Source organism: Eubalaena glacialis, chromosome 9, assembly GCF_028564815.1.
Source record: "Eubalaena glacialis isolate mEubGla1 chromosome 9, mEubGla1.1.hap2.+ XY, whole genome shotgun sequence".
In the NCBI taxonomy this organism is placed as follows: Eukaryota; Metazoa; Chordata; class Mammalia; order Artiodactyla; family Balaenidae; genus Eubalaena; species Eubalaena glacialis.
The window spans coordinates 89,629,295-89,655,814 of record NC_083724.1 but is presented as its reverse complement, the minus strand read 5'-3'; the positions used below and the strand labels follow the sequence as shown (position 1 = coordinate 89,655,814).

General features: G+C 37.9%; 1 protein-coding gene across 1 annotated transcript; it reads left to right on the top strand.

Annotated features, from left to right (window-relative positions):
- Positions 1 to 24,926, top strand: ZNF367 (zinc finger protein 367). Its single transcript, XM_061199307.1, has 5 exons — positions 1 to 653; positions 17,682 to 17,832; positions 20,407 to 20,526; positions 21,865 to 22,003; positions 24,524 to 24,926. Exons 1-5 carry the CDS (start codon positions 243 to 245, stop codon positions 24,744 to 24,746), a joined length of 1,044 nt encoding a protein of 347 aa, XP_061055290.1. The 5' UTR covers positions 1 to 242; the 3' UTR covers positions 24,747 to 24,926.
- The last annotated feature ends 1,594 nt before the right edge of the window (positions 24,927 to 26,520 follow it).

The following is a 26,520-nucleotide window of genomic DNA, read 5'->3' as shown; positions in this document are numbered from 1 at the left end:
AGAGTGGAGGGCGGGCTTGACCCAGGGTTGGGGTCCGGCCCTGGCAGCCTGGTGCAGGCCGAGCGGCTCTGCTCCTTCGCTGGCCGCCGCGCAGGAGGGTTCCAGGAAACGTCCGCCTGCCATGAGCCAGCGGGACTGAGACCCGGCGACTCGGAGCAGCGCGGGCGAGCGGAGCAAAGGGCCAGACCCGGGCTCAGGGAGTGCGGCCCACGGCCGCCGGAGCTGCGGATCGGGGCCGGGCAATGATCCGGGGTGTGGAGGCGCCGATGGCTGACAACCCGCCGCAGCCGCCGCCCGTCATCTTCTGCCAGGACTCCCCGAAGCGGGTGCTGGTGTCGGTCATCAGGACGACTCCGATCAAGCCCACATGCAGCGGCGGAGGGGAGCCGGAGCCGCCGCCACCGCTTATTCCCACCAGCCCCGGCTTCAGTGACTTCATGGTGTACCCGTGGCGCTGGGGCGAGAACGCGCACAACGTGACGCTCAGCCCCGGAGCCGCCGGGGGCGCCGCCTCGGCTGCCTTGCCCGCCGCCGCCGCAGAGCACCCAGGGCTTCGGGGCCGGGGCGCGCCCCCGCCCGCCGCCTCGGCCGCCGCCGCCTCAGGAGGTGAGGACGAGGAGGAAGCGAGCAGCCCGGACAGCGGCCACCTCAAGGTAAGCGGCGCGGGCGGGGCTTGGGGTAGTCGGGGCCCGTTAACGGCGCGGCCCGGGAGCCGGCAGCGCCCGCAGACGCGGCGGGCGGGGCGGGGCCGAGTTTAAAACGCGAGGTCGGTCTGGCGGGGGCGGTGGCGTTGGCGGGTGACAGGACGCTGACGTCACTGCCGCGCGCCAAAAAATTGCCCCCGGGGGCGGGGCTAGGTTTCAGTCACGTGACACCGCCAGGGTTGGGGGGAAGCCCAGCAGACCAGAGGCCACAGGCCAGCAGGTGCAGTAGCGTGGAGCGTGGCCTTGGGGTCACGGAGGGGGACGGTCAATCCGCTCTGCCAGTCGTTCGGCCCACCGCTGAGTCTTTTCTGGCGGGAGAGGGCGGGAAGGGGCCGCAGGCCTTGAACTGTTCCTCTGGGCGCGGGGGGGAGCGGTTGCGCAGTTTCTTCCTCACGGCAGATACCCCGACCCTGCTAAAGATGCCTTGTAGAGATAGCCGAAGAATAAGAAGGGACTTAGGGGAATCTTCCCCAGCGGGAGTTGAGCCCTCGCTGTCTTCCACGCATCCAGCGTACAACTTTGCTAGGTTCTGAGAGCTCAGAGTGGAATGGGACGCTGTTGTCACCAACCTCGAATTGCTTGGAGTCTCAGACTGTATTAGAGCTGGAAAGGATTCAAACCTACAATTTACGGATCATGCAATTGAGGCTTAGAGGGATTGGTGAAGGGAGCTCCCCAAGGTACACAGCTAGGTAGCGGGAACGCTGGTACTGTAGTTGAGTTTTTGTGGCTCCTAGTCCTGAAGCATGTGTTGGAGGTGCCTCCCTGCTGACATATCTTACCTCTATAGACTGTAAGCTCCAGGAGCGCCGGGACAATTTCTCTCTGGTAGACTTATTTGACTTTAATACCTTATACTCGGTAAATGCTGAATAAATGTGCTCAGTTAAGTATTTGTGTAATGAATGGTGCTAATATAAGGTTAATATTCAGATTCTATTTGTTAAGTGGCTATATAAGATAAGCAGTTTGCTAAAGGTAAAACAAGTAAATCACCTTGTTGATAAGTACGTCTATATTGGCAAATACTATAAAAATTGAAACAGGTTTTATCATCATTTTACACTCAGTAGCAAAGATGTTGAAACACTGTGTTGAGCCCTGAGGAAATTAATACACTTTGGTACTAATGGCATTGTTATTAAAGAACTATAAATTTATACAGCTATATGCCTTGACACACTTCAACTCTTGAAGCTGCACTTCAGTAAAAATTTGAAAGAAGAAGCAGTAGAAATATTTATATTAGTGCTGAGTTTGTGAAGTGAACAATCATTGTGTGCTGTCTCTAGGTAGCCCTTAGTAAGATGGCTGGGTATCCTAGATATTTTTCCGTGTTAACATATTTACATGTTTAGTACTTAAAAAAATATATATGTAGTAGGTTATATGGTTGAGCAACATAAAGACATATATGCACAAATTACTTATAGAAGATTTTGCATCTATTATTTTATCCTTAATTATAACTGAATCTAATTTTGGATTATCCAAGAAGATTAATGTTATAATAGATAAGTGAAATCTATACTTTTTTGGGGATGGCTAAAACAGTTTTATCTTCACATAAACCTTTTAAAAAACATTCTTAATAATGCATAGATTTGAATTTTATTTCCACCTTGTCTACCTCTTTTCAGAAGTAAAACATAACACAAGTTATGAAAAACATTTAAAAGTGAAAAGGCTTTTATATATTTCACTTTTTTTCCTCCTCACCGTCTTTCATACCATAACTGTTTCATAAATTAGTAGACAAATTGATTTTAACGTGTCCTTTTATCAATGAAGCAATCCAAATACAGCTCCAAAAATTCATTCATTTAGTTTCTGCAACTTGAGGGGGAGCCTCAAGCCTTCATATTTTGTGCCCTCTGGAATATACTTTCATTTAAGGAAGTTACCTAGTTTGATTTGTGATCAGTACATTCTAGACTAAAGGTTGGGAGTGCCAGCCTCCTTTACTTTGTTTTGCTTCTCTAAAGTACTCGTAGTTTTTTTATCTCCATATACATCATAGGTGAATCATACTGGCTGAGTCTGCTCACTTTTTGGGAAGACAAGTTTGTAATATAGTTGGTGCCAATAACGTGCTTCTCTCTACCCCCTTCTCTCAGTATGTGGGTTAGAGGCAATAACAGCTGTGGGTTTGAGAACAACTTTTGTGTTCATTTACTGTCTATTTGATGCCACCTTTCCCATGGGAGGTGTTAACATCTGAGTCCTACACACCTGGTGTCAGCTTTTGCTTGCTTTCTTGTTTGTTTCTGCGCCCAACACTGCCTCCCCGCCTGTGAGGAGAACATCCATCTTCTACCAACTTATTTTGGCCCCTCATCACAAGATTGTTTAGCACTATTGGGATATAGTTATATATTAGCACTGTCTCTTCCCAGGTTGTAGAATTCTGGGCAGGAAGGGAGAAGGTCTAATTTTCATCTGCGAAATGATATTCCAAGCCTCCATATTTTGTGCCCTTTACTCAGACTGCATTCATGAGGTTACTTCTCCACTTTGGGACCTGTGTAGTTTGGCTTCTCTGCACATCCTCAGATACCACTTACCCTTCAGGACCCGCCAGCTGCCTATCCTGTTTCCCCTTTCTATCACCAATCACTTTAAACATCTAGACTGCACATAGCCTTACAAACAGCTGATTAGTACACAGTAGTTTTTGATCACTACCATGTTTAAACATAACGTCATGTTAACATGTTACGTGAACATAGTAGCCACCATTTGTTATTTATTGCCTTGCAGAGCAAACCACCAGACTCTGTGTTGATTGTTTTGAATTCTTTAGTTTACCTTGTTTACCTGATGAAAAAGGATGAATTAGAGAAGTCCCCAAGATTAAGTTAACATCATATGATAAGTGGCAGAACTGATTGGAACTTTTTAGAGCCCTTACTCTTAATCTGTACCTGATATTGCTTCTGTGTTTATCATGTGTGTGTTGACTTTAGGGGTTTATTTATTTATTTTTAATATTAAGAAGATGCAAGTAGGGAATTCCCTGGTGGTGGTCCAGTGGTTAGGACTCTGCGCTTCCATTGTAGGGGGCATAGGTTTGATCCCTGGTCAGGAAACTAACATTCCGCCAGGCAGCACGGCCAAAAAAAAAAAAAAGAAGAAGATGCAAGTAGACTTATGAAATAATACACACTATTCATAACTACCTATATCTCGATTGAGATGCATCATGAGAATACACACAGTACAATAGATAGATACAAATTAAGACTTAGAAAGTGGTCCAGATAGGTCAAGGTGGGAGATAGAGTTAGGAAGCAGGTATGCGAGCCATAGGAAATTCGGATCTAAATCTGAATTCGAAAAGGGAAATAAGATCTATTTACATTTTCTCATGAAAGTGAGAAGGTACACATGCCTCCCTCTGAGAACTGTTTTTCTTTTCCTTCCATGTTGTATCTGTATAGTTTATTTGAATTTTACTTTGTATAAAAATGTGTTGAGGACTTTTAGTCTTTTTAGTAATCACACGAATATCAAGTTTGAACATAACTTTTTCTAAAGCCTAGGTAAATGTGTACATTATTCTAAGTGGCTTGAGAAATAACTCAAATTTTATTAAATAACTTTAAAGTTATTGACATTGAAAACAAAACATTTACCATGAAATATTTTAGAAAACACTTTCAAAATCACTATCTTCCGGAGGTACTGAGATTGTTTTAAAAATTAAACTTGCTGAAGTATGCAAACATTTTTGGCGATTTATTCATTTTTCTTCTTTCTAGTAGCTTATTTTGCAGCAGTTGCCATATAATAGCAATAGGATGTCTTAGAGTTTCTTTTTTAACTTTACTTTTTTTTTTTTTTGCAAATCATCAAGCAGTCTTGACAAGATTTCTCTCTTAAGCTACAGGTACACTTAGTTGCTGATGAGTCAACTCTATTATTGTCAAAATGTACATAGATACATGCTTTTCTTATTGCTAAGGCTAAAATGAAAAGGGTCCTCTTTAAGTGACACTGCTTATTTTTGTATATATGGTTAAAAGATGCTATTTATTCATTTATTTAGGGTATTAGATGATTACTTGCCTTGTTTAATTTTCTTAGTTGAAAGAATGCACTTAGTGAAGTCTTACCTGTATATGGCTGGGATGTTGTATTATGTTGCATTTTTCAGCTCTTTATTTCTCACTTGGAAAATGCAAGTATGATTTGTAGATGAAACAAGATCTTAGAGTTACTGGGAGGCAGCCAAATAGTTAACTTCAAAAAAAAAAAATCTTCCCCCACTATTAAACATGCTTGTTAATTTTTTTTTTTAACCAGAAACAGAGAAAATAGTAATGGATAATCTTGAAATTTTGATACTAAATAGTATTTGATACTAAATCAGTTATTTCAAATTGTAATAGAGTCAACAATATGTTTTTATGTATTTAAAAAATATTAGGGAAATGATCCTTTCATGGCAGAGGAGTTGTATTACTAAGCTTTTTAATTAACCTTATTTCATGTTCCATTTCTTTCTTAACAGAACAAATCATCTGCTATTTTTATGGATCATAGATGCTGTGTTTGTTTTACATTTTAAAAACTATTTAAAACAATTATTCATGATATGATCATAACCAGCAACAATTTATACAATTATGGTGGAGAATTGATGAGATCTTTATCCCATTAACAAATATTTATTAACAATGTGCTTGAGTCAGTTAGCTTAGGCTAAACCATGCTGCAGAATGAACCTCAAAATCTCAATCTCAACCTAAACAAAGCTCGTGTTATGTATCCTGTGAGGGTTAACAGCAGGTGTGCTCTTCATCCTGTTCACTCTGGGACCCAGGAGGAACATCCCCTACCTGGGACATGCGAGTCTCAAGGCAGAGAGGAAAGAGAGATGGTAGAACCTTGTGATAGCTTTTAGAGCTTTTGCTCAGAAGTCACACATGTGATTTCTATTCACATTTTATTGGTCAAAGCAAAGTCATATGGCCAAGTTGGCCTCATTGGGGTCCACAGTGCGGAAGGAGCAGTGAATATTTTAACAATATTATAATCTGCCACAGTGCTTTCTCACATTCTTTTCCCTTATTATTATTATTATTATTATTATTATTTTGGCTGCATCGGGTCTTAGTTGTGGCACATGGGATCTTTGTTGAGGCATGTGGGATCTTTTTTCGTTAAGGCACGCGGTCTCTTTGTTTCGGTGCTCAGGCTTCTCTCTAGTTGTGGCTTGCAGGTTTTTCTCTCTAGTTGTGGCGTGCGGGCTCCAGGGCATGTGGGCTCTGTAGTTTGAGGCACGCAGGCTCTCTAGTTGAGGCATGCGAGCTCAATAGTTGTGGCGCCAGCTTAGTTGCCCCCCAGCATGTGGGATCTTAGTTCCCTGACCAGGGATCGAACCCGTGTGCTCTGCATTGGAAGGCGGATTCTTTACCACTGGACCACTGGGGAAGTCCCCTCACATTTTTTTTTCTTTTTCTACTTTCGTGGCAGAAAACACATAACATAAAATTTACCATCTTAACCATTTTAAAGTATTAACTATATGAACATTGTTTTAATAGAACTCCAGAACTTTTTCATCTTACTAAACCAAAACTGTACCCATCTCGAGCTCCCCCTTTCTCCCTCTCTATGGCCCCTGGCAACCACCATTCTGCTTTCTGTTTCTAAGTTTGACCATTTTAGATACCGCATATAAGTGGAATCATGTAGTTTTTGTCTTTTTGTGACTGCCTTATTTCACTTAGGATAATGCCCTTAATATTCATCCACGCTGTAGCATATGGCAGAATTGCCTTTTTTAAGGCTGAATAATTTTTCATTGTGTATATCACATTTTCTTTATCCATTCATCTGTCAGTGGACATTTAGGTTGTTTCCACCTCTTGGCTGTTGCAGAAATAGGTTTTAATATCTAAGAATTTTTTAGACATGACTTATCCTATAAGATAACTCATCCATGGAGATTGAGCTTTTCTTTCAAGGTGAAAATTGATTGAAGGGAATTTTGCTGTGGCTTATTATCAAGGTTTCAGGCTGATGTTTTTAAGCTTTGGGAAGGCTTTAGGTTTTTATATTGACAGCAGTAAAAACATCTTCAGTTTGGATGTAGGTGTTTTCTATGTTTTTCTTTTTTTTTTCTTTTTTTCATTTATATGTGTAAAAATTTAACTTACCTGGAAAGAAAGTTTTTTTCTTCAAGGAAATGCTTATTTTAGATTAGTTTTACATATGTAGAAATGTTAAGACAGTACAGGGAGTTCCCATCAACCACATATCCAGTTTCCCCTATTGCTAACATCTTGCATTAATATGATACATTTGTTACAATTAATGAACCAAATTGGTACATTATTAACTAAAGTCCATAGTATGTTCAGAGCTCTTTAGTTTTTTTAAAAATTGAGCTGAAATTCACATAGCATAAAATTAACCATTTTGAAGTATAATTCACTGATATTTAGTAATTCACAATGTTGTGAAACCACCACCTATATCAAGTTCCAAAACATTTTCATCGCTCCAAAATAAAGTCCTGTATTCATTAAGTAGTCACTCCCTTTTCCCCTCTATAGGCAGTCTCTGGAAAACACCAATCTGTTTTCTGTCTGTGGTTTTACCTATTTTGGACATTTTATTACATGGAATCATAAAATATGTGGCCTTTTGTGTCTGACTTCTGTTACTTAGTATACTGTTTTTGAGGTTCATCCACCTTGTAGCATGTATCATTTCTATGGCTGAATAACATTCCATTGTATATGTGTATGTACATATGTATATGACATTGTATCACACTGTCAAACTTTTCCACAGTGGCTAAACCACTTTACATTCCTACCGGCAATGTATGAAGTTTCTAGTTTCTGCACATTCTTGACAAAAAAAACCTTATTTCTACTTTTTTCCTGTTTTTTTTTTTTTTTGAGTATAACTGAGTTGGTGTGAAGTCGTATCTCACTGTGTGTGTGTGTGTGTGTGTGTGTGTGTGTGTGTTTAATTTTTTTCCCTTCAGGCTTTACTGAGATATAATTGACCTCAGTTGTAGTTTTGATTTGCATTTCCCTAATGACTAATGATGTTGAGCATCTTTTCATGGGCTTGCTGCCCATACCTATAACTGCTTTGGAGATATGTCTATTCAAGTCCTTTACCCATTTTTTATTTGAGTTTTTGTTGTTGTGTTGTAAAGGTTCTTTATATATTCTGGATACTAAAACCTTATCAGATATATGATTTGCAAGTATTGTATCCCATTCTGTAGGTTGTCTTTTCACTTTCTTGATAATGTCCTTTGACACAAATGTTTTTAATTTTAAGTCCAGTTTATCTATTGTTTTGTTGCTTATGCTTTTGGTGCCACATCTAAGAATCCATTGTCAAATCCAAGGTCATGAATATTTATCCCTGTTTTCTTTTAAGAGTTTTAAAGTTTCAGCTCTGACATTTTGGTGTATGATGCATTTTGAGTTAATTTTTTATATATTGTGTGAGGTACAACTTCATTCTTTTGCATGTAGAAATCCAGTTATCTCAGAACTATTTGTTGAAGAGCTATTCTTTCCCCATTGCGTGCTCTTGGCACCCTTGTTGAAAATCAATTGGCCATAGGATAAGGGTTAATTTCTTGATTCTCATTTTGTTTCATTGGCCTATGTCTTTCCTTATGCCAGTACCACACTGTCTTAATTGCCATTGCTTTGCAGTAAATTTTGTAATAGGGAAGTGTGAGTCCTGCTTTGTTCTTTTAAAGTATTGTTTTTTCTACTTGGAGCCTCTTGCAATTCCATGAGTAGAGGATTGCTTTTTCCATTTCTGCAAAAAAGACCTTTGGGATTTTAATAGGGATTGCACTGAATCTGTATATCACTTTGGGTAGCAGTGGTATCTTATATTAAGCCTTCCAGTCCTAGAAAGGTATCCCATAAGTTTTGATATGTTGTGTTTTTATTTTCATTCGTGTCAAAGTATTTTCTAATTTCCTGTGTGATTTCTTCTTTGACCCATTGGCTGTTTAAGAGTGTTATTTAATTTCCACATATTTGTGAATTTTCCAGTTTTCTTTCTGTTATTGATTTATAGTTTCATTCCAAGTATGTCAAAGAAGATGCTTTGGATGATTTCAATCTTTTAAAATTTATTGATACTTGCTTTGGGCCCAACATATGGTCTATCTTGGGAAATGTTCCATGTGCATTTGAAAAAAATGGATATTTTGCTGTTTTTGTGTGGAATGTTCTTCATATTCTGTTAGGTGTAGTTGGTTTATAGTGTTGTTCAAGTCTTCTATATCTTTGTTGACCTGTCTAGTTTTCCTATCTATTAATTGAAAGTGAAAGTCTCCAGCTATTTTTGAGCTGTGTCTTTTTATTTTCAATTCTGCCAATTTTTGCTTCATACATCTTGGGAGCTCTGTTGTTAGGTGTGCATGTATTTATAATTGTTATCTCTTTTTCCATCCTTTCACTTAAACCTATTTATGTTTTTGGCTCTAAAGTGAATTTCTTGTAGATAGCCTATAGTTGGTTCATTTAAAAAAAAAAATCCATTCTGCCAATCTCTGCCTTTTGTTTGCAGAATTTAATCTATTTACATTTAAAGTGATTACTTACAAGGAAGAACTTCTCCCATTTTATTTGTTTTCTATAGTGTTATACTTATTTTGTTTATCAATTCTTCGATTACCGCCTTCTTTAGGGTTTGAATTTTTTTGTAGTGTACCATTTTCTTTCCTTTCTTGTTTCCTTTTCTGTTTTTTTTTTTTTGAATTAATATCACCTTAGCACCAATAGTATACAAAAGTTCTGCTCCCATATATTTCTGTCCCTCTCCCTTTTTGTTATTGTTGTCGTAATTACATCTTATATTGTGTTCCCATTAACAAAGATTTATTATTTTTTAATACACTTGGCATTTGTCTTTTATATAGGAAAGAAAAGAAAGGTTATAAGCCCAAAGTGCAATACTTCTGGCTTATGTAGTTACCTGGTGTCATTTATTTCTTTGTATGGCTTTGAGTTATTGTCTAGTGTCTTTTCATTTCTGCCTGAAGAACTAACTCCATTTAGATTTATTGTAGGGCAGGTCTAGCAATGAACTCTCTCAGCTTTTGTTTGTCTGGGAATGCTTAATTTCTTCATTTTTGAGTGATAGTTTTGTTGAATATAAGATTATTGTTTGATTTTTTTTTCTTTCAGCACTTTAAACATGTCATCCCACTGATTTGTATAGTTTCTCCTGAGAAATCAGCTGTTATTCCTATTGAGGACTGGTATGTGTGATAAACTGCTTCTTTCTTGCTGCTTTCAAGAGTCTCTCTTTGTCTTTGTCTTTTGATACTTTGATTATGTCTCTATGTATATCCCTCTTTGTGTTTATGCCATTATTTCTTCAAATATTCTTTCTGCCCTAGTCTCTCTTGCCTTCTGGATCTCCGATTGTGTGTGGGGGGGTATGCTTGATGCTGTGGTGTCCCCCAGAATTCGTGTGTTGAGATCCTGACCCGCGAAGATGATGGTGTTAGGAGGTGGGGTCTTTGGGAGGTGATTAGGTCATGGGGGTGGAGCCCTCATGAATAGAATTAGTGCCTTTATGAAAGAGGCCCTGGAGAGCTCTCTTGCCTCTTCTGCCATGTGAGGACACAGCAAGAAGGCACTGGCTATGATCCGGGAAGTAGTCCCTAACCTGACCATGCCAGCACCTTCATCTTGGACTTTACAACTGCCAGAACTGTGAGAAATAAACTTTGGTTGTTTATAAGTTACCCAGTCTGTAGTATTTTGTTTTAGCAGCCCAAATGGACCCATAAGACACTTGATGTCCTACTGGTATCATAGGCCCTGTTCATTCTTTTCTCTTTCTGTTCCTCAGACTGGATAATTTCAGTTGACCTGTCTTTAAATTTGCTGTTTCTTTCCTCCTGACAGTTCAAATCTGCCATTAAGACTCTGTATTGAATTTTTTTCATTTCGGTTATTGTATTTTTTAGTTTCAGAATTTCTATTTTTAAAAATAATTTGTTTCTTTTTTGCCATTCTCCGTTTGTTGAAACAGTGTTTTCCTGGTTTTCTTTTGTTCTTTGTCCATTGTTTCCATTATCTCTTTCAGCATATTTAATACAGTTTAACATCTTTGTCTAGTAAGTCCAATGTCTGCTTGCTCATAGGAGAAATTAACTCCTATGTATGGGAGTTAATATTTTTGTTTCTTTGCATGCTTTGTAATATTTTGTTGAAAACTGGGTGTTTTGAATATTATAAAGTAGTAACTCTGGAAATCAGATTCTTCTCTCTCCTCAGAGTTTGTTTTAGTTGTGTGCTGTGGTTTGTAGTTGTTTGGTGACTTTTCTAAACTATTTTTGTAAACTCTATTCTTTATTGTGTTTGTTCTCTAAAGTCTGTTTCTTTAGCTTTAGTCAGCTCATATTTTGAGAGAGATCTTGAATGCCAAAAAAAAAAAAAACCCAAAACAGAAAAGAAAAGAAAGGGGGGAAAAACCCCTTCTAACTTTGCAGAATGGTCTGTGCTGTAGCTCTCCTTCTGTACTTAGCCAGACTGTTTACAAGTCTGTCTTAGCCTTCATTTCTTGCTTGTGCTGAGCCTAAAGATCAGCCAGAGGTGAAAACTTATGTTCTTTTCAGGTCTTTTCTGAATATGCTTCCTGCGCTGGGCAGGCAAGTGTGTGGCTTCCTAAATTCCTGTCTTTAGGATATGTGGGCACTTTTCAGTGCCCTAATTTCCTGAGGAAATTCTGTCCTCAGCTTTTCCTCCCAGGCTTTGGGTGTGTCTGTGTGCCTTAGTTGAAATCTTTTCCCCCATGTGGCAGCAAGTTGTTATTGACCTTACAAGGTTTTTGAGAGATGCCCTCTGTGTAGCCACTTTTCTGCCCAGAGAGAGTTCTAAGTTAGCAAAACAAAGACAAACATCTTGTGTCAGACCTTCAGGTAGCCCCCAGGCTGGGCAAAACAAACAAAATTCTTTCAGAGTAAAGTCTTCTCTGTTCTTTCTTGAACCAGGGACTAGATTCCTACACTGAGAATGAAGGCAGTAATCTTCAAAGACCACTGAGTGAAGGGGTGGGGCAAGGGCTGTAAAAAGCGCTGCAAAGCTTTCCTACTGTTTTACGTTGCTTGTTTCTTGATTCATTGTTCTCTGAGTTGCTGTAAATTTCACATCATTTTCTGGAGTTGTGACAAAGCTGATTCTGAACAGTTTTTGCTCGACTTCTTAGTGATCTGTGGAGGGGTGGGCCCTTGGAACTACCTACTCTGCCATTTCACTGATGTCACTCAAGAAAGGTTTCAAAAAATTATTTACAGTTATACCTTTGAGATGTTGTGGGTTCAGTCCCAGACTGCTAGTCACACAAGCTTTTGTTTCCCAGTGAATAAAAAGTTATGTTTACACTATACTGTAGTCTCTTAAGTGTGCAATAGCATTATGTCTAAAAATTACCTTAAATAAAAAACACTTATAAAAAATTTTTCTAAAAAATATTGCTAAAAAATGCTAATCACCATCTGACAACACAGGGTTGCCACAAACCTTCAATTTGTAAAAAACGCAGTATCTGCAAAATGCAATAAAGTGAAGCGTAATAGAGACTCTGGGAGGGCTAACGCCAAGGAGTACTTCCCAGAACTTCTGCTGCCAGTGTCCTTGTCCCCACGGTGAGCCACAGCCACCCCCCGCCTCTGCAGGAGACCCTCCAACACGAGCAGAAAGTAAGAACTTGAGCATCTGGGCAACAGTCAGCTCTACCCACCACCAGTCCCTCCCATCAGGGAACTTGCACAAGCCTCTTAGATAGCCTCATCCACCAGAGGGCAGACAGCAGAAGCAGGAAGAACTACAATCCTGCAGCCTGTGGAACAAAAACCACATTCACAGAAAGATAGACAAGATGAAAAGGCAGAAGGCTATGTACCAGATGAAGGAACAAGATAAAACCCCAGAAAAACAACTAAATGAAGTGGAGATAGGCAACCTTCCAGAAAAAGAATTCAGAATAATGATAGTGAAGATGATCCAGGACCTTGGAAAAAGAAGGGAGGCAAAGATTGAGAAGATGCAAGAAATGTTTAACAAAGACCTAGAAGAATTAAAGAACAAACAGATGGAGATGAACAATACAATAACTGAAATGAAAACTACACTAGAAGGAATCAATAGAATAACTGAGGCAGAAGAACGGATAAGTGACCTGGAAGACAGAATGGTGGAATTCACTGCTGCAGAACAGAATAAAGAAAAAAGAATGATAAGAAATGAAGACAGCCTAAGAGACCTCTGGGGCAACATTAAATGCAAAAACATTTGCATTATAGGGGTCCCAGAAGGAGAAGAGAGAGAGAAAGGACCTGAGAAAATATTTGAAGAGATTATAGTTGAAAACTTCCCTAACATGGGAAAGGAAATAGCCACCCAAGTCCAGGAAGCGCAGAGAGTCCCATACAGGATAAACCCAAGGAGAAACACGCTGAGACACATAGTAATCAAACTGTCAAAAATTAAAGACAAAGAAAAATTATTGAAAATAGCAAGGGAAAAACGACAAATAACATACAAGGGAACTCCCATAAGGTTAACAGCTGATTTCTCAGCAGAAACTACAAGCCAGAAGGGAGTGGCATGATATACTTAAAGTGATGAAAAGGAAGAACCTACAACCAAGATTCCTCTACCTGGCAAGGATCTTATTCAGATTCGATGGAGAAATCAAAAGCTTTACAGACAAGCAAAAACTAAGAGAATTCAACACCACCAAACCAGCTCTACAACAAATGCTAAAGGAACTTCTCTAAGTGGGAAACTCAAGAGAAGAAAAGGACCTACGAAAACAAACCCAAAACAATTAAGAAAATGGTGATAGGAGCATACATATCAATAACTACCTTAAACGTGAATGGATTAAATGCTCCAACCAAAAGACACAGGCTTGCTGAATGGATACAAAAACAAGACCCATCTATATGCTGTCTACAAGAGACCCACTTCAGACCTAGGGATACATACAGACTGAAAGTGGGGCGATGGAAAAAGATAATCCGTGCGAATGGAAATCAAAAGAAAGCTGGAGTAGCAATACTCATATCAGATAAAATAGACTTTAAAATACAGAATGTTACAAGAGACAAGGAAGGACACTACATAATGATCAAGGGATCAATCCAAGAAGATATAACAATTATAAATATATATGCCCCCAACATAGGAGCACCTCAATACATAAGACAACTGCTAACAGCTATAAAAGAGGAAATTGACAGTAACACAATAATAGTGGGGGACTTTAACACCTCACTTACACCAATGGACAGATCATCCAGACAGAAAATTAATAAGGAAACACAACCTTTAAATGACACAATAGGCCAGATAGATTTAATTGATACTTATAGGACATTCCATCCAAAAACAGCAGATTACACTTTCTTCTCAAGTGCACATGGAACATTCTGCAGGATAGATCACATCTTGGGTCACATATCAAGCCACAGTAAATTTAAGAAAATTGAAATCATATCAAGCATCTCTTCTGACCACAACGCTATGAGATTAGAAATGAATTACAGGGAAAAAAACGTAAAAAACACAAACACATGGAGGCTAAACAATACGTTACTAAATACCAAGAGATCACTGAAGAAATCAAAGAGGAAATCAAAAAATACCTAGAGACAAATGACAGTGAAAACACGACGACCCAAAACCTATGGGATGCAGCAAAAGCAGTTCTAAGAGGGAAGTTTATAGCTATACAAGCCTACCTCAAGAAACAAGAAAAATCTCAAAAAAACAATCTAACCTTACACCTAAAGGAACTAGAGAAAGCAGAACAAACAAAACCCAAAGTTAGCAGAAGGAAAGAAATCATAAAGATCAGAGCAGAAATAAATGAAATAGAAACAAAGAAAACAATAGCAAAGATCAGTAAAACTAAAAGCTGGTTCTTTGAGAAGATAAACAAAATCGATAAACCATTAGCCAGACTCATCAAGAAAAAGAGGGAGAGGACTCGAATCAATAAAATTAGAAATGAAAAAGGAAAAGTTACAACAGACACTGCAGAAATACAAATCATCCTAAGAGACTACTACAAGCAACTCTATGCCAATAAAATGGACAACCTGGAAGAAATGGACAAATTCTTAGAAAGGTATAATCTTCCAAGACTGAACCTGGAAGAAACAGAAAATATGAACAGACCAATCACAAGTAATGAAATTGAAACTGTGTTTAAAAATCTTCCAACAAAAGTCCAGGACCAGATGGCTTCACAGGTGAATTCTATCAAACATTTAGAGACGAGCTAACACCCATCCTTCTCAAACTCTTCCAAAAAATTGCAGAGGAAGGAACACTCCCAAACTCATTCTATGAGGCCACCATCACCCTGATACCAAAACCAGACAAAGATACTACAAAAAAAGAAAATTACAGACCAATATCACTGATGAACATAGATGCAAAAATCCTCAACAAAATACTAGCAAACAGAATCCAACAACACATTAAAAGGATCATACACCATGATCAAGTGGGATTTATCCCAGGGATGCAAGGATTCTTCAATATAAGTAAATCAAACAATGTGATAAACTGTATTAACAAATTGAAGAATAAAAACCATATGATCATCTCAATAGATGCAGAAAAAGCTTTTGACAAAATTCAACACCCATTTATGATAAAAACTCTCTAGAAAGTGGGCATAGGTGGAACCTACCTCAACATAATAGAGGCCATATATGACAAACCCACAGCAAACATCATTCTCAATGGTGAAAAACTGAAAGCATTTCCTCTAAGAATAGGAATAAGACAAGGATGTCCACTCTCACCACTATTATGCAACATAGTTTTGGAAGTCCTAGCCATGGCAATCAGAGAAGAAAAAGAAATAAAAAGAATACAAATTGGAAAAGAAGAAGTAAAACTGTCACTGTTTGCAGATGACACGATACTATACATAGAGAATCCTAAAGATGCCACCAGAAAACTACTAGAGCTAATCAATGAATTTGGTAAAGTAGCAGGATACAAAATTAATGCACAGAAATCTCTTGCATTCCTATACACTAATGATGAAAAATCTGAAAGAGAAATTATGGAAACACTCCCATTTACCATTGCAATAAAAAGAATAAAATACCTAGGAATAAACCTACCTAGGGAGACAAAAGACCTGTATGCAGAAAACTATAAGACACTGATGAAAGAAATTAAAGATGATACCAACAGATGGAGAGATATACCATGTTCTTGGATTGGAAGAATCAATATTGTGAAAATGACTATACTACCCAAAGGAATCTAGAGATTCAATGCAACCCCTATCAAATTACCAATGGCATTTTTTATGGAAGTAGAACAAAAAATCTTAAAATTTGTATGGAGACACAAAAGACCCCGAATAGCCAAAGCAGTCTTGAGGGAAAAATACGGAGCTGGAGGAATCAGACTTCCTGACTTCAGACTATACTACAAAGCTACAGTAATCAAGACAATATGGTACTGGCACAAAAACAGAAACATAGATCAATGGAACAAGATAGAAAGCTCAGAGATAAACCCATGCACCTGTGGTCAACTAATCTATGACAAAGGAAGCAAGGATATACAATGGAGAAAAGACAGTCTCTTCAATAAGTGGTGCTGGGAAAGCGGGACAGCTACATTTAAAAGAATGAAATTAGAATACTCCCTAACACCATACACAAAAATAAACTCAAAATGGATTAGAGACCTAAATGTAAGACTGGACACTATAAAACTCTTAGAGGAAAACATAGGAAGAACACTCTTTGACATAAATCACAGCAAGATCTTTTTTGATCCACCTCCTAGAGTAATGGAAATAAAAACAAATAAATAAACAAATGGGACCTAATGAAACTTGAAAACTTTTGCACAGCAAAGGAAACCATAAAAAAGACGAAAAGACAACCCTCAGAATGGGAGAAAATATTTGCAAACGGACAAAGGATTAATCTCCAAAATATATAAACAGCTCATGCAGCTCAATATTAAAAAAACAAACAACCCAATCCAAAAATGGGCAGAAGACCTAAATACAAATTTCTCCAAAGAGGACATACAGATGGCCAAGAAGCACATGAAAAGCTCAACATCACTAATTATTAGAGAAATGCAAATCAAAACTACAATGAGATATCACCTCACACCAGTTAGAATGGGCATCATCCGAAAATCTACAAACAACAAATGCTGCAGAGGGTGTGGAGAAAAGGGAACCCTCTTGCACTGTTGGTGGGAATGTAAATTGATACAGCCACTATGGAGAACAATATGGAGGTTCCTTAAAAAACTAAAAATAGAATTACCATATGATCCAGCAATCCCACTACTGGGCATATACCCAGAGAAAAACATAATTCAAACAGACACATGCACCCCACTGTTCATTGCAGCACTATTTACAATAGCCAGGTCATGGAAGCAACCTAAATGCCCATTGACAGACGAATGGATAAAGAAGTTGTGGTACATATATACAATGGAATATTACTCAGCCATAAAAAGGAACGAAATTGGGTCATTTGTAGAGATGTGGATGGATCTAGAGACTGTCATATGGAGTGAAGTAAGTCAGAAAGAGAAAAACAAATATCGTATATTAACGCATATACGTGGAACCTAGAAAAATGGTACAGATGAACCGGTTTGCAGGGCAGAAATTGAGACACAGATGTAGAGAACAAACGTATGGACACCAAGGGGGGAAAGCGGTGGTGGGGGGGGGTGGTGGTGGTGTGATGAATTGGGCGATTGGGATTAACATGTATACACTGATGTGTATAATAATTGATGACTAATAAGGACCTGCTGTATAAAAAAATAAATAAAATAAAATTCAAAAATTGAAAAAAAAAGTGAAGCATAATAAATAAGGTATGCCTGTATTATATTTTGTTTTAATGAGTGGAGTCCAAGAAATTATATTAATGTTTATGCAAATTGTTAACAGGATGGAATCCGACGTGGTAGACCCAGAGCAGATACTGTACGGGATTTAATAAATGAAGGAGAGCATTCGTCCAGCAGAATACGTTGTAACATCTGTAATAGGGTGTTTCCACGGGAGAAATCGCTCCAGGCTCACAAAAGGACTCATACAGGTAAGCTGAGCAAATCTACGGAATGCCAAAAGTGATACTTAACTGAAAGCTGATTTGATGTTTGGGCCTATAAATTAATTTTTAGTTATCTTACATTTCCTTATTGTAAAGTTTTAAAAACAGGCACTGTGTAGTCAGCTTCTCTTTTGGTGGGGAGGGATAGTTTTCTGAACATTGGTACCATGTGATTTCTAAAGTTATCATGGTAATTAATGTAGTTGTCACAGGAATGTTATTACTAAATTTGGTTCTATCCTTCTGTGTACCCGAATTTTACTTGATATGCCCTTAAGTTGTCTGTATAATTGTTAAAACTGATTTGTAGGCCAAATCCTAAATCAGTTATAGTCAAGTTTTTAATAGAATTTCTACAGTCCTCAAGGTATTTGACCTAACTATTAAATCTAAGGTGAAGTATAATTTTTCAGAATTAAGTGTATTGTAGGTAGCTATCCCAAGACTATCATATATCTTTATTTGTGTAGGGAAGTTATACTTGCATTTAAAATACCATAAAAATACCATATAGAGAGCAAAAAGATAATATAAAGAGGGCCTTGTACTTTCCATAGAGAAAGTTTGTCCCACCCAGAAGGAGCCATATGGTTCTAATAATGATATCAAATAATTTACAGATGAGGAAACTGAGGCACGAAAACACCCAATTATCACTGACTTACAACTTCTCATACCCTTAAGTCTAGAACTACACTGGCCAGTATAGTAGCACATGTGGCTCTTGAGCACTTGAAATGTGGCTAGTCTAAACTGAGATGAGCAGGATGTTTAAAATACACTTAGTATGAAAAAAAGAGAGTAAATGATACCCTTAATAATTTTTGATAATGATTACAAATTGAAATGATAGAATTTTAGATATATTGGGTTAGATAAAGTATATTATCAATTAATTTCACCTGTTTCTTTTTACTTTGTTAATGTGGCTACCAGAAGTGGTTCTCATTCTATTTCTGTTGGTCAGTATGGGTCTAGAACTTGGGCTTTTAACCCTTAGTCCCCTGTTTGTTCCAGTATGTTTATGGTCATCACCTGTTTCTTTTTTCTTTCCGTTTTTGAAAAGATATATTTTAATGGTATGCTAGAATACAGTTTTCTTAGCTAAATCCCTGAAAAAGGGTAAAATTTTAATTTTGAATCATTATAAACTAAGGTGGCCAAGATGTTTTGACTTTAGGTATCATTCAGTAAAACTATTATTGAATGAATATCTGATTTTGAGAATTTTTGTATTTTTTCAATCTACTTAGTCTGAAATAACCCCAAATAACTGGTACACAGCTGTAGAGTACATGTTGCCAGTGTGAAATCAGTTGCCAAGATTCAAGACCATATGGCATAATAAAAAGGTGCCTGAGTCCCAGTCCCGATCTACCACTAACCCATTGTGTGTCACCCAGTACTTCCAGGCTTACTACACTGTATGCCAGGGAACTGAGCTGAAGATCTCCATGCTATAGTTAAGCTCTAATAATATATGCTTTGTAAAAGGCTTTTGTCTTACTTTATCCTATGTTTATTAACTTGTGTCCAACTGTCACATTCATTTAGTACATTTCTAAATAATGAGAAATTTAGGGAAGACTCATTACTGTTCTTTGAGTCATATGGGAAGAACCAGTATATAATTGTTGACCAAAGCATGTTTATTCAAGAAATAATAAGTTTAATTATGATTGAAAAACAACCTTTTTGAGTACTTTCTTTAGCCTAGCACTGTGTTGTATATAGGAATTGAAATGGAGTACAAGGTGTTACGCATCTTTGTATAAGGAGAGTACCATGATACATAAACAACATAGACACTAAGTTAGTGAAGGGATATGTAGCATAATATTTGGAGGCGGAGGTTGGGGGGTAGGGAGGAGTTTTACTGAGACTACAGGATTGGGAAGATTTGAATGGGCAGAAAAGATAGGGATTTCAAGGAGTAGAAGATGGGGAACTGCCTCATGGCTGTAATGAATCTCCAAGAGGGAAGTAAAGATAAACCCTGCTCCCTAACCTAGTAGCTATAGTGCAGGTATTAGAGGACCATTTAAAAGTCAGCAGATAATTTTCAGTTGTTCAAGGAGTATAGTAGGGTTTGGGGTAATTTTAGAGGGTAGTTGCATGGCAGCTATTCTGGAAGTGCTGTGCAGGTCAGAGACTAGAGGCCTGCCAGGGTTCATTCTAGGTGGGAGGGGCTACCAGTCTGACCAGGGGAGGTGGCAGTGGGAAGGCAGGAGTGGCAGACATGTTAAAGAATCAGCAAGAGCTAGCGATTTGGATTGTGGGGCGAAAATATGGAATAAGTTGAAGATGATAACTTCAAGGATTTGAACCTGGGTACCTAAAAGCTCAACGCCTAAAGAAAATATTGTGCTTCCAAGTGGATAGATGCTTCATATCATCGAAGTGTGCCCTTAGCACTTCCACTTGCAGCTCTGCAGAGGCTGTGACATGTTTTATTGTTGTTTGCAGTCGTAACTTACATAAAGGTTGATTCTCTCTCCCTGCCCCTTCCCCTTCTCACCTTATTGTCTCAGAAATAATATATAACATCTGTCTACTTAGGTGAGAGACCCTATCTGTGTGACTATCCAGACTGTGGAAAAGCCTTTGTTCAAAGTGGACAGCTCAAAACCCATCAGCGTCTTCACACCGGAGAAAAACCTTTTGTTTGTTCAGAAAATGGTATGGTGTTAGGAGTTAAGTTTATGGAATAGCTAGTTGGGAGTTAAAAGTTAAAATATCTTTTGCTTGAATTTTTGGGAAGCGAGATTTTTGAGAAAGATTTAATCAAACCTCATAAGTTTTCTTCCTTGTTAATTGTGATCCATGCTCGATTTCCAGGAAATGACTGATTTTTAAATAAAGTATTCTTTTTAGGTGAATATCTTAAAGGGCAATTAAAAATGCTATATCCAGTTGTATGCTGTAGAAAAATCTATACAAGTAAATACAGCCTTTAGAGTAGGCTTTTACTTTGGTTTTAAACTTTTTAACTGTTAAACTGAAAGAAGCACATTATTGTCGAAATTTTCAGTACAGGAGGAGTGGGGGTGGGGTGGATTTTACCAGCTCAACACTGCTACTGTTGGTAATGTCATAGTTTCTTAAGCTGTTTTTCTTATGTACATTTTTACACAGTTATATTTGAAATTCAGTACAGTTTTGTTCTGTTGCTCCGTGGTTTTCTTTTTTTCTTTTTTTTAAATAGATCTTTATTGGAGTATAATTGCTTCACAATACTGTGTTTCTGTTGTACACCAAAGTGAATCACCCATATGTAAACATATGGCCCCATATCCCCACCCTCTTGAGCCTCCCTCCCACCCTCCCTATCCCACCCCTCTAGGTCATCGCAAAGCACTGAGCTGATCTCCCTGTGCTATACTGCTGCTTCCCACTAGCTAACTATTTTATATTCCGTAGTGTATACATGTCGATGCTACTCTCACTTCGCCCCAGCTTTCCCCTCCCATCCCGTGTCCTCAAGTCCATTCTCTATGTCTACATCTTTATTCCTGCCCTGCAACTAGGTACATCAGTACCATTTTTTTTTTTTTAGATTCCATATATATGCGTTAGCATATGAACAATGATTGCCTCAATGTTAGTTATTAAATATTTAATCTGTTTTTAAAATTTGCTTGTTACCAACAAACATGAGGGGCATGTTTTCCTACTTAAACTTTTGTTTACCTTTTGGGATTTTTTTTATGATAGAGTCCAAGAATGAAATTCCTGGGTCAGAGATTTTGAACATTTTTATGACTTGTGCTAATAAATCACTTTCCAGTGGGGTTGAATGCATTTACATTGCGATGACCAAGGTGAAAGAACCGTCTTCACATTCCTCTCAGTGGCATTGATAATATCAGCTTAGGGTTATTTTTTTTTCTCCTCAAGTTATAGAATGATAAATTTCATCATCTTAATTTACTTTTCTCGGATACCAGTGAAACTGAACATTTTCCACGTCTGCTGGATGTCCAGATTCTGATAACTGTTTCCTTCTGTGTTTTGAAGGCTGCCTAAGCAGATTCACCCATGCAAACCGCCACTGTCCGAAGCACCCTTATGCCAGGCTGAAGCGAGAGGAGCCCACAGATGCTCTCAGTAAGCCCCAGGCTGTGGACAACCAGGCTGCCGCCGAGTGGTTGGCAAAGTAAGGCTCTCTCTGGAGTCTACTGCAGAACACTGCCCAGTGTGTGGGTTGAAGTTGGGGACTTTGACAGTTCTTTCAGTTTAAATAAGTTGCTTTTCTACACATTTTATAAAATAACTTGAAATGGCACTTTGTTTCCTGAAACCACAGAATTGTTAGGAGTTTTATTTGGATCTGTGTGATAGAAAACTACTATATGATATTAATTAGTCTGAGTGCTCAGACCACAACTTATTTTAAAAGCAAGAGTTTACCCCATTTGAAAAGAATGTTTTTTATGTATTGTATTTCATTTGTCATTAATGCAGTCCCTCTTCATTTTCTTTATATTGGATTTAGCTACGTGTTGATTATTAGAGGAATAGAGACTAGATGTTATTCTAAAGTAAAATTCCAAAAATCACCCAGTTTAATTTTTTTTAATGGCAACAACGGCACCAGTATAAAAACATTTCTCTAAGGATATTTTGATTTAAGGAGTCATCCATCACATACACACCAGCAGCAGCTGACTGTGCCGCTCCCTAGCTTCACTGGCTTCCTCTGTACTGAGGATAAAGTCTAGAATCCCTAATTGTGTTGCTGTGGCTCTGCCTCCCTCTAGCAACACAGCTGTCTCCAGCCACCCGGGCTCCTTGTCTCTCAACAGCACTATTGCTGTTGTTTCCAGGCCTTTGTGCTCACTTCCCTGTTCATTTAGCCACTCTGCTCATTCTTCATTTCTTACTCAGGTTAAACATCACTTCAGGAAGTTCTTCCCTAACCTGCCCACTAACCCCCAAAACAAACAAGGTTAAATCCACTTAACAGATGCTTTTATAACACATTGTATTTTCCCTCTCAAAACCTCCTTCGCACATTTACTTGTTCAGCGGCTATCTTCCCTGCTGGATCGTAAGCTCCACAAGGACAGGGAATATATTTGTCCCGAGTACTGCATCACTTCCTTCCTCCCTCTTCCTCCTGCCTGGCCCCCACTGCCCCATTATATCTAATTTTGCCCAAGCCAGAAACTTATTAGTCATCCTTGTGTTTATCTTCTTTTTCTCCCATCTACTCAGTGACCAACCTATGGATTCTACTTCCTTAACAATTATCAGATTCAGCCACTTCAGTCTTCTCAATCCATTCTCCATGCTGCTGCCAGAGGAGTCTTTCTAAAATGCTAACATGATGCTCAATATTAAGTCTAAGCCCTTTATTATAGCATTCAAAGCCCTTCGTTACCCAGTCCTTGCTGACCTTGCTAAGGTATTTTGCTATTTTGCTATTTTCCTTTTTTAGTTGTCCTTCAAGTCATACTGAACTGTTTGCATTTCTCTTTTTATACTTCTGAGTATTTCCAAAACTTTTCTAGTTTGAGTAGTCTGGATTTCCTGAAATCTGGTAACTGTATTTTTTTTATATGTAATTTTAAAAACAGCTTTATTGAGGTATAATTGGCACACAATAAATTGTACATATTTAAAGTGTATAATCTGATGCCTTTTGACATATGTAGACACCTGTGAAACCATCACCAAAATCAAGATAGTGAACTTACCCATCACTTTCACAGGCTTCCTCATGTCTCATTGTAATCCATTGTCCCTGCATGTCCCTGCCCTCCTCCACCCCAAAGGACACTGATCTGCTTTCTGTCACTATAGTTAGTTCACATTTTCTAGAGTTTTATACAAATGGAGTCATATAGTGTGTACTTGTTCGTCTGGCTTCTTTCAGTCAGCATAATTATTTTGAGAGTCATCATGTTGTTGAGTGTATCATTTCATTCCTTTTTATTGCTGTGCAGTAATCTGTTATATGGATGCACCTCCACTTATTTATTAATTCAGCTCTTGATGGGCCTTTATGTTGTTTTTGGCTATTACAAATAAAGCTGCTATGAACATGAATATACAAGTCTTTGAATGGACATTTTTGTAGGTAATGGTACTGTCATTTAAACATGCCTTTCTTTGGTTATCAAAAAAGGTGGAACATTTGCATTTTCTCTTGTGAATTATCAGTTGGCTACGTAATAGAAAATGATGGTGCTCTTAAATTCTTGAATAAGCTCTGTGTGTTACACATATTAATCCATTTGTCCTATTTTGTGGGTTTAAACTTTCTCATAGTTAACTTTGTCAGAAGCCATCATCCCTCTGTGGATAGAATAAATGGGTTTCTAATGATTATTCTACTGTTTCTATATTTTATTCTAGTCCATTTCACATATGATCTTTAAGGCAGCTATAGTTTAATGACAAAAACACGTGACTAGAGAGTTGAGTGTAAGACCCAGAACTGCCACTTGTTGATTTTGTTATTCTGAGCAAGTCCTTCAACTTCTTGAACCTGAATTTTTTCCTCTGTTATGGAAAAACATGTGATGTATGCGAAATCACTTTATAACTTTATGAACTGAAACACATAAAATAATACTGTAGTAAAGACCCCCCTTTTTTTTTCTTTAAAGAAAAGTGAACATTTGAGAATGTTATGTATACTATATAAGTAATACGGATGCATTTCATATAGGTACTGGGAAACACGAGAGCAGCGTACTCCCACCTTGAAAGGAAAGCTGGTTCAGAAGGCAGATCAGGAGCAGCAGGACCCTCTGGAGTACCTTCAGTCTGACGAGGAGGACGATGAGAAGAGCGGTGCCCAGCGGCGGCTGCAGGAGCAGCGGGAGCGCCTGCACGGAGCCCTCGCTCTCATCGAGCTCGCAAACTTGACGGGAGCGCCGCTCCGCCAGTAGCCAGAACACTGACTCTTTCCACTGTACAAAAGTACTGCCCAGCGTACTTAAAAAGTAGATCCTTGGGCATAAGCTAAGCACCTTATTTGCTTATCATAGGCTGCTATTCTGTAGAAATTTATGAAGAATGTCATTGCCCCAGAATATGGGGTGAGAGAGAATTGCACTTTTTTTATATGGTAATGCATTTGTTGTAAAGTTTAAAATATTTTGTAAATATGGGACTTCTAGTACAGGGTAGAAAACTACATATTGTGGGAAGCTAGATTTTGCAAGTTTAATGCATTCATTGGAAGCAGTTCTCACAGGAAGCACTTTCTGAATAAGACACTTGTATGAAAAAAAAAAAAAGAATGGTACATGTAGCCAAAGAAGGTTTAAATAGATTATTTATAAGATCATTTTTAACAATGTATATTAGTATGTTTAACAATACTGTAAACACTGAAACAAGCAAGAAAGTATAAGATGTGTGTAAGATATATATTTTTAAATTGCAAAATAGTGTGCCTAATAAGACTAGAGAAATGGAAAACTGACTATTTTGGAAGACTTTCTAACTTACCGACTTTGGAAGAAAATAGGTATTTGAAGATCTTGGTAAGATGAACAGTAGTTCAGAATTTTCAAAATTGGAGTAAAATCAGTCTTATTCTATCTTTCTGAGGCTTTACAACTCACTGTGATATTTAGGTTTGAAAGCACTTGTCACCCTTAGCTTATTAACTTGGGAACTTTTGCACATTTCATGTTTCTCATTTGCTGAAATTGAATGATTAATCTTGCAAAGTCTAGGTAACTTGGTAATTGGTATTTTTTAAAAATATTATGGGCCCTGTAATGAGATTTGGCAGTTGGATTTTTTTAATAAAAGGGACATCTACAGGGTTGTTTTGTAGTGAACTGTTTTAGATCCTTTGTTAGCAAACACTAAATTTAAATGTACTGCTTGTTTAGAATTATTAGCAAATGGAAGCCTCCTATTTATATTTTCAGTGCATAAAGCCACCTTCTTGCTTTACTTCAGAATAACATGCCAAGCTATTTTGTGTTCACTAAATTTAGCTATCAGTTAAACACTGCAGAAAATATTAGCGACTCAAATAAGTAGGCTTCTGGAATAGTTTTAACTGCAAGTGTGTTAACTTGTGTGGTGGTTTTAAATCATTTTTTCCAAAATAGATGAAGTTTTTAAACACCACTTTATGTACTGAAGCATGAGTAGAAAAATCAAGAGCTGAGTAGTTCACCTCCTTTATGTAGGCATAAGCCTCCATCATTTTAACTTGTTTTAAGCAGAAATTAAATAACATCATAGCATGGTAATTTCATAGATTGCTTAATTGGAGTAAACTTCAGAATAAGAGAGGGAAATATGGGCTCTTCAGCGCCTTTTTTTTCTTTTTTGTATTGAAGTAGTGGCCTACAGATGTAGTTTAAACATTATCTAAAATGTAGGCTTCTTTATCTCAAAATCCCAATGTGTTGCAGTACACAGATAGTTTAAAATATGTAGCCATGGGGAAGGGGAGGTATGTAAATGTCTTGAAATGGAGCAAAAGTATGAAAGATGATAGTAACAAATAATGTGTATGATGAGGACATACTTTAAAAATGTAATTCCTCTGTACAGTAAATTACAAATCTTGAGGGATTGTTTTTTTTTTGTAATAAGAGAATTTATATTTGTAATGGTTTAAGAATTTTGTTTGTAATCTGGTATATAGAATTTTAACTTGGAGCACTTATGAGCAAGTAAGAGAGACTATAGCAT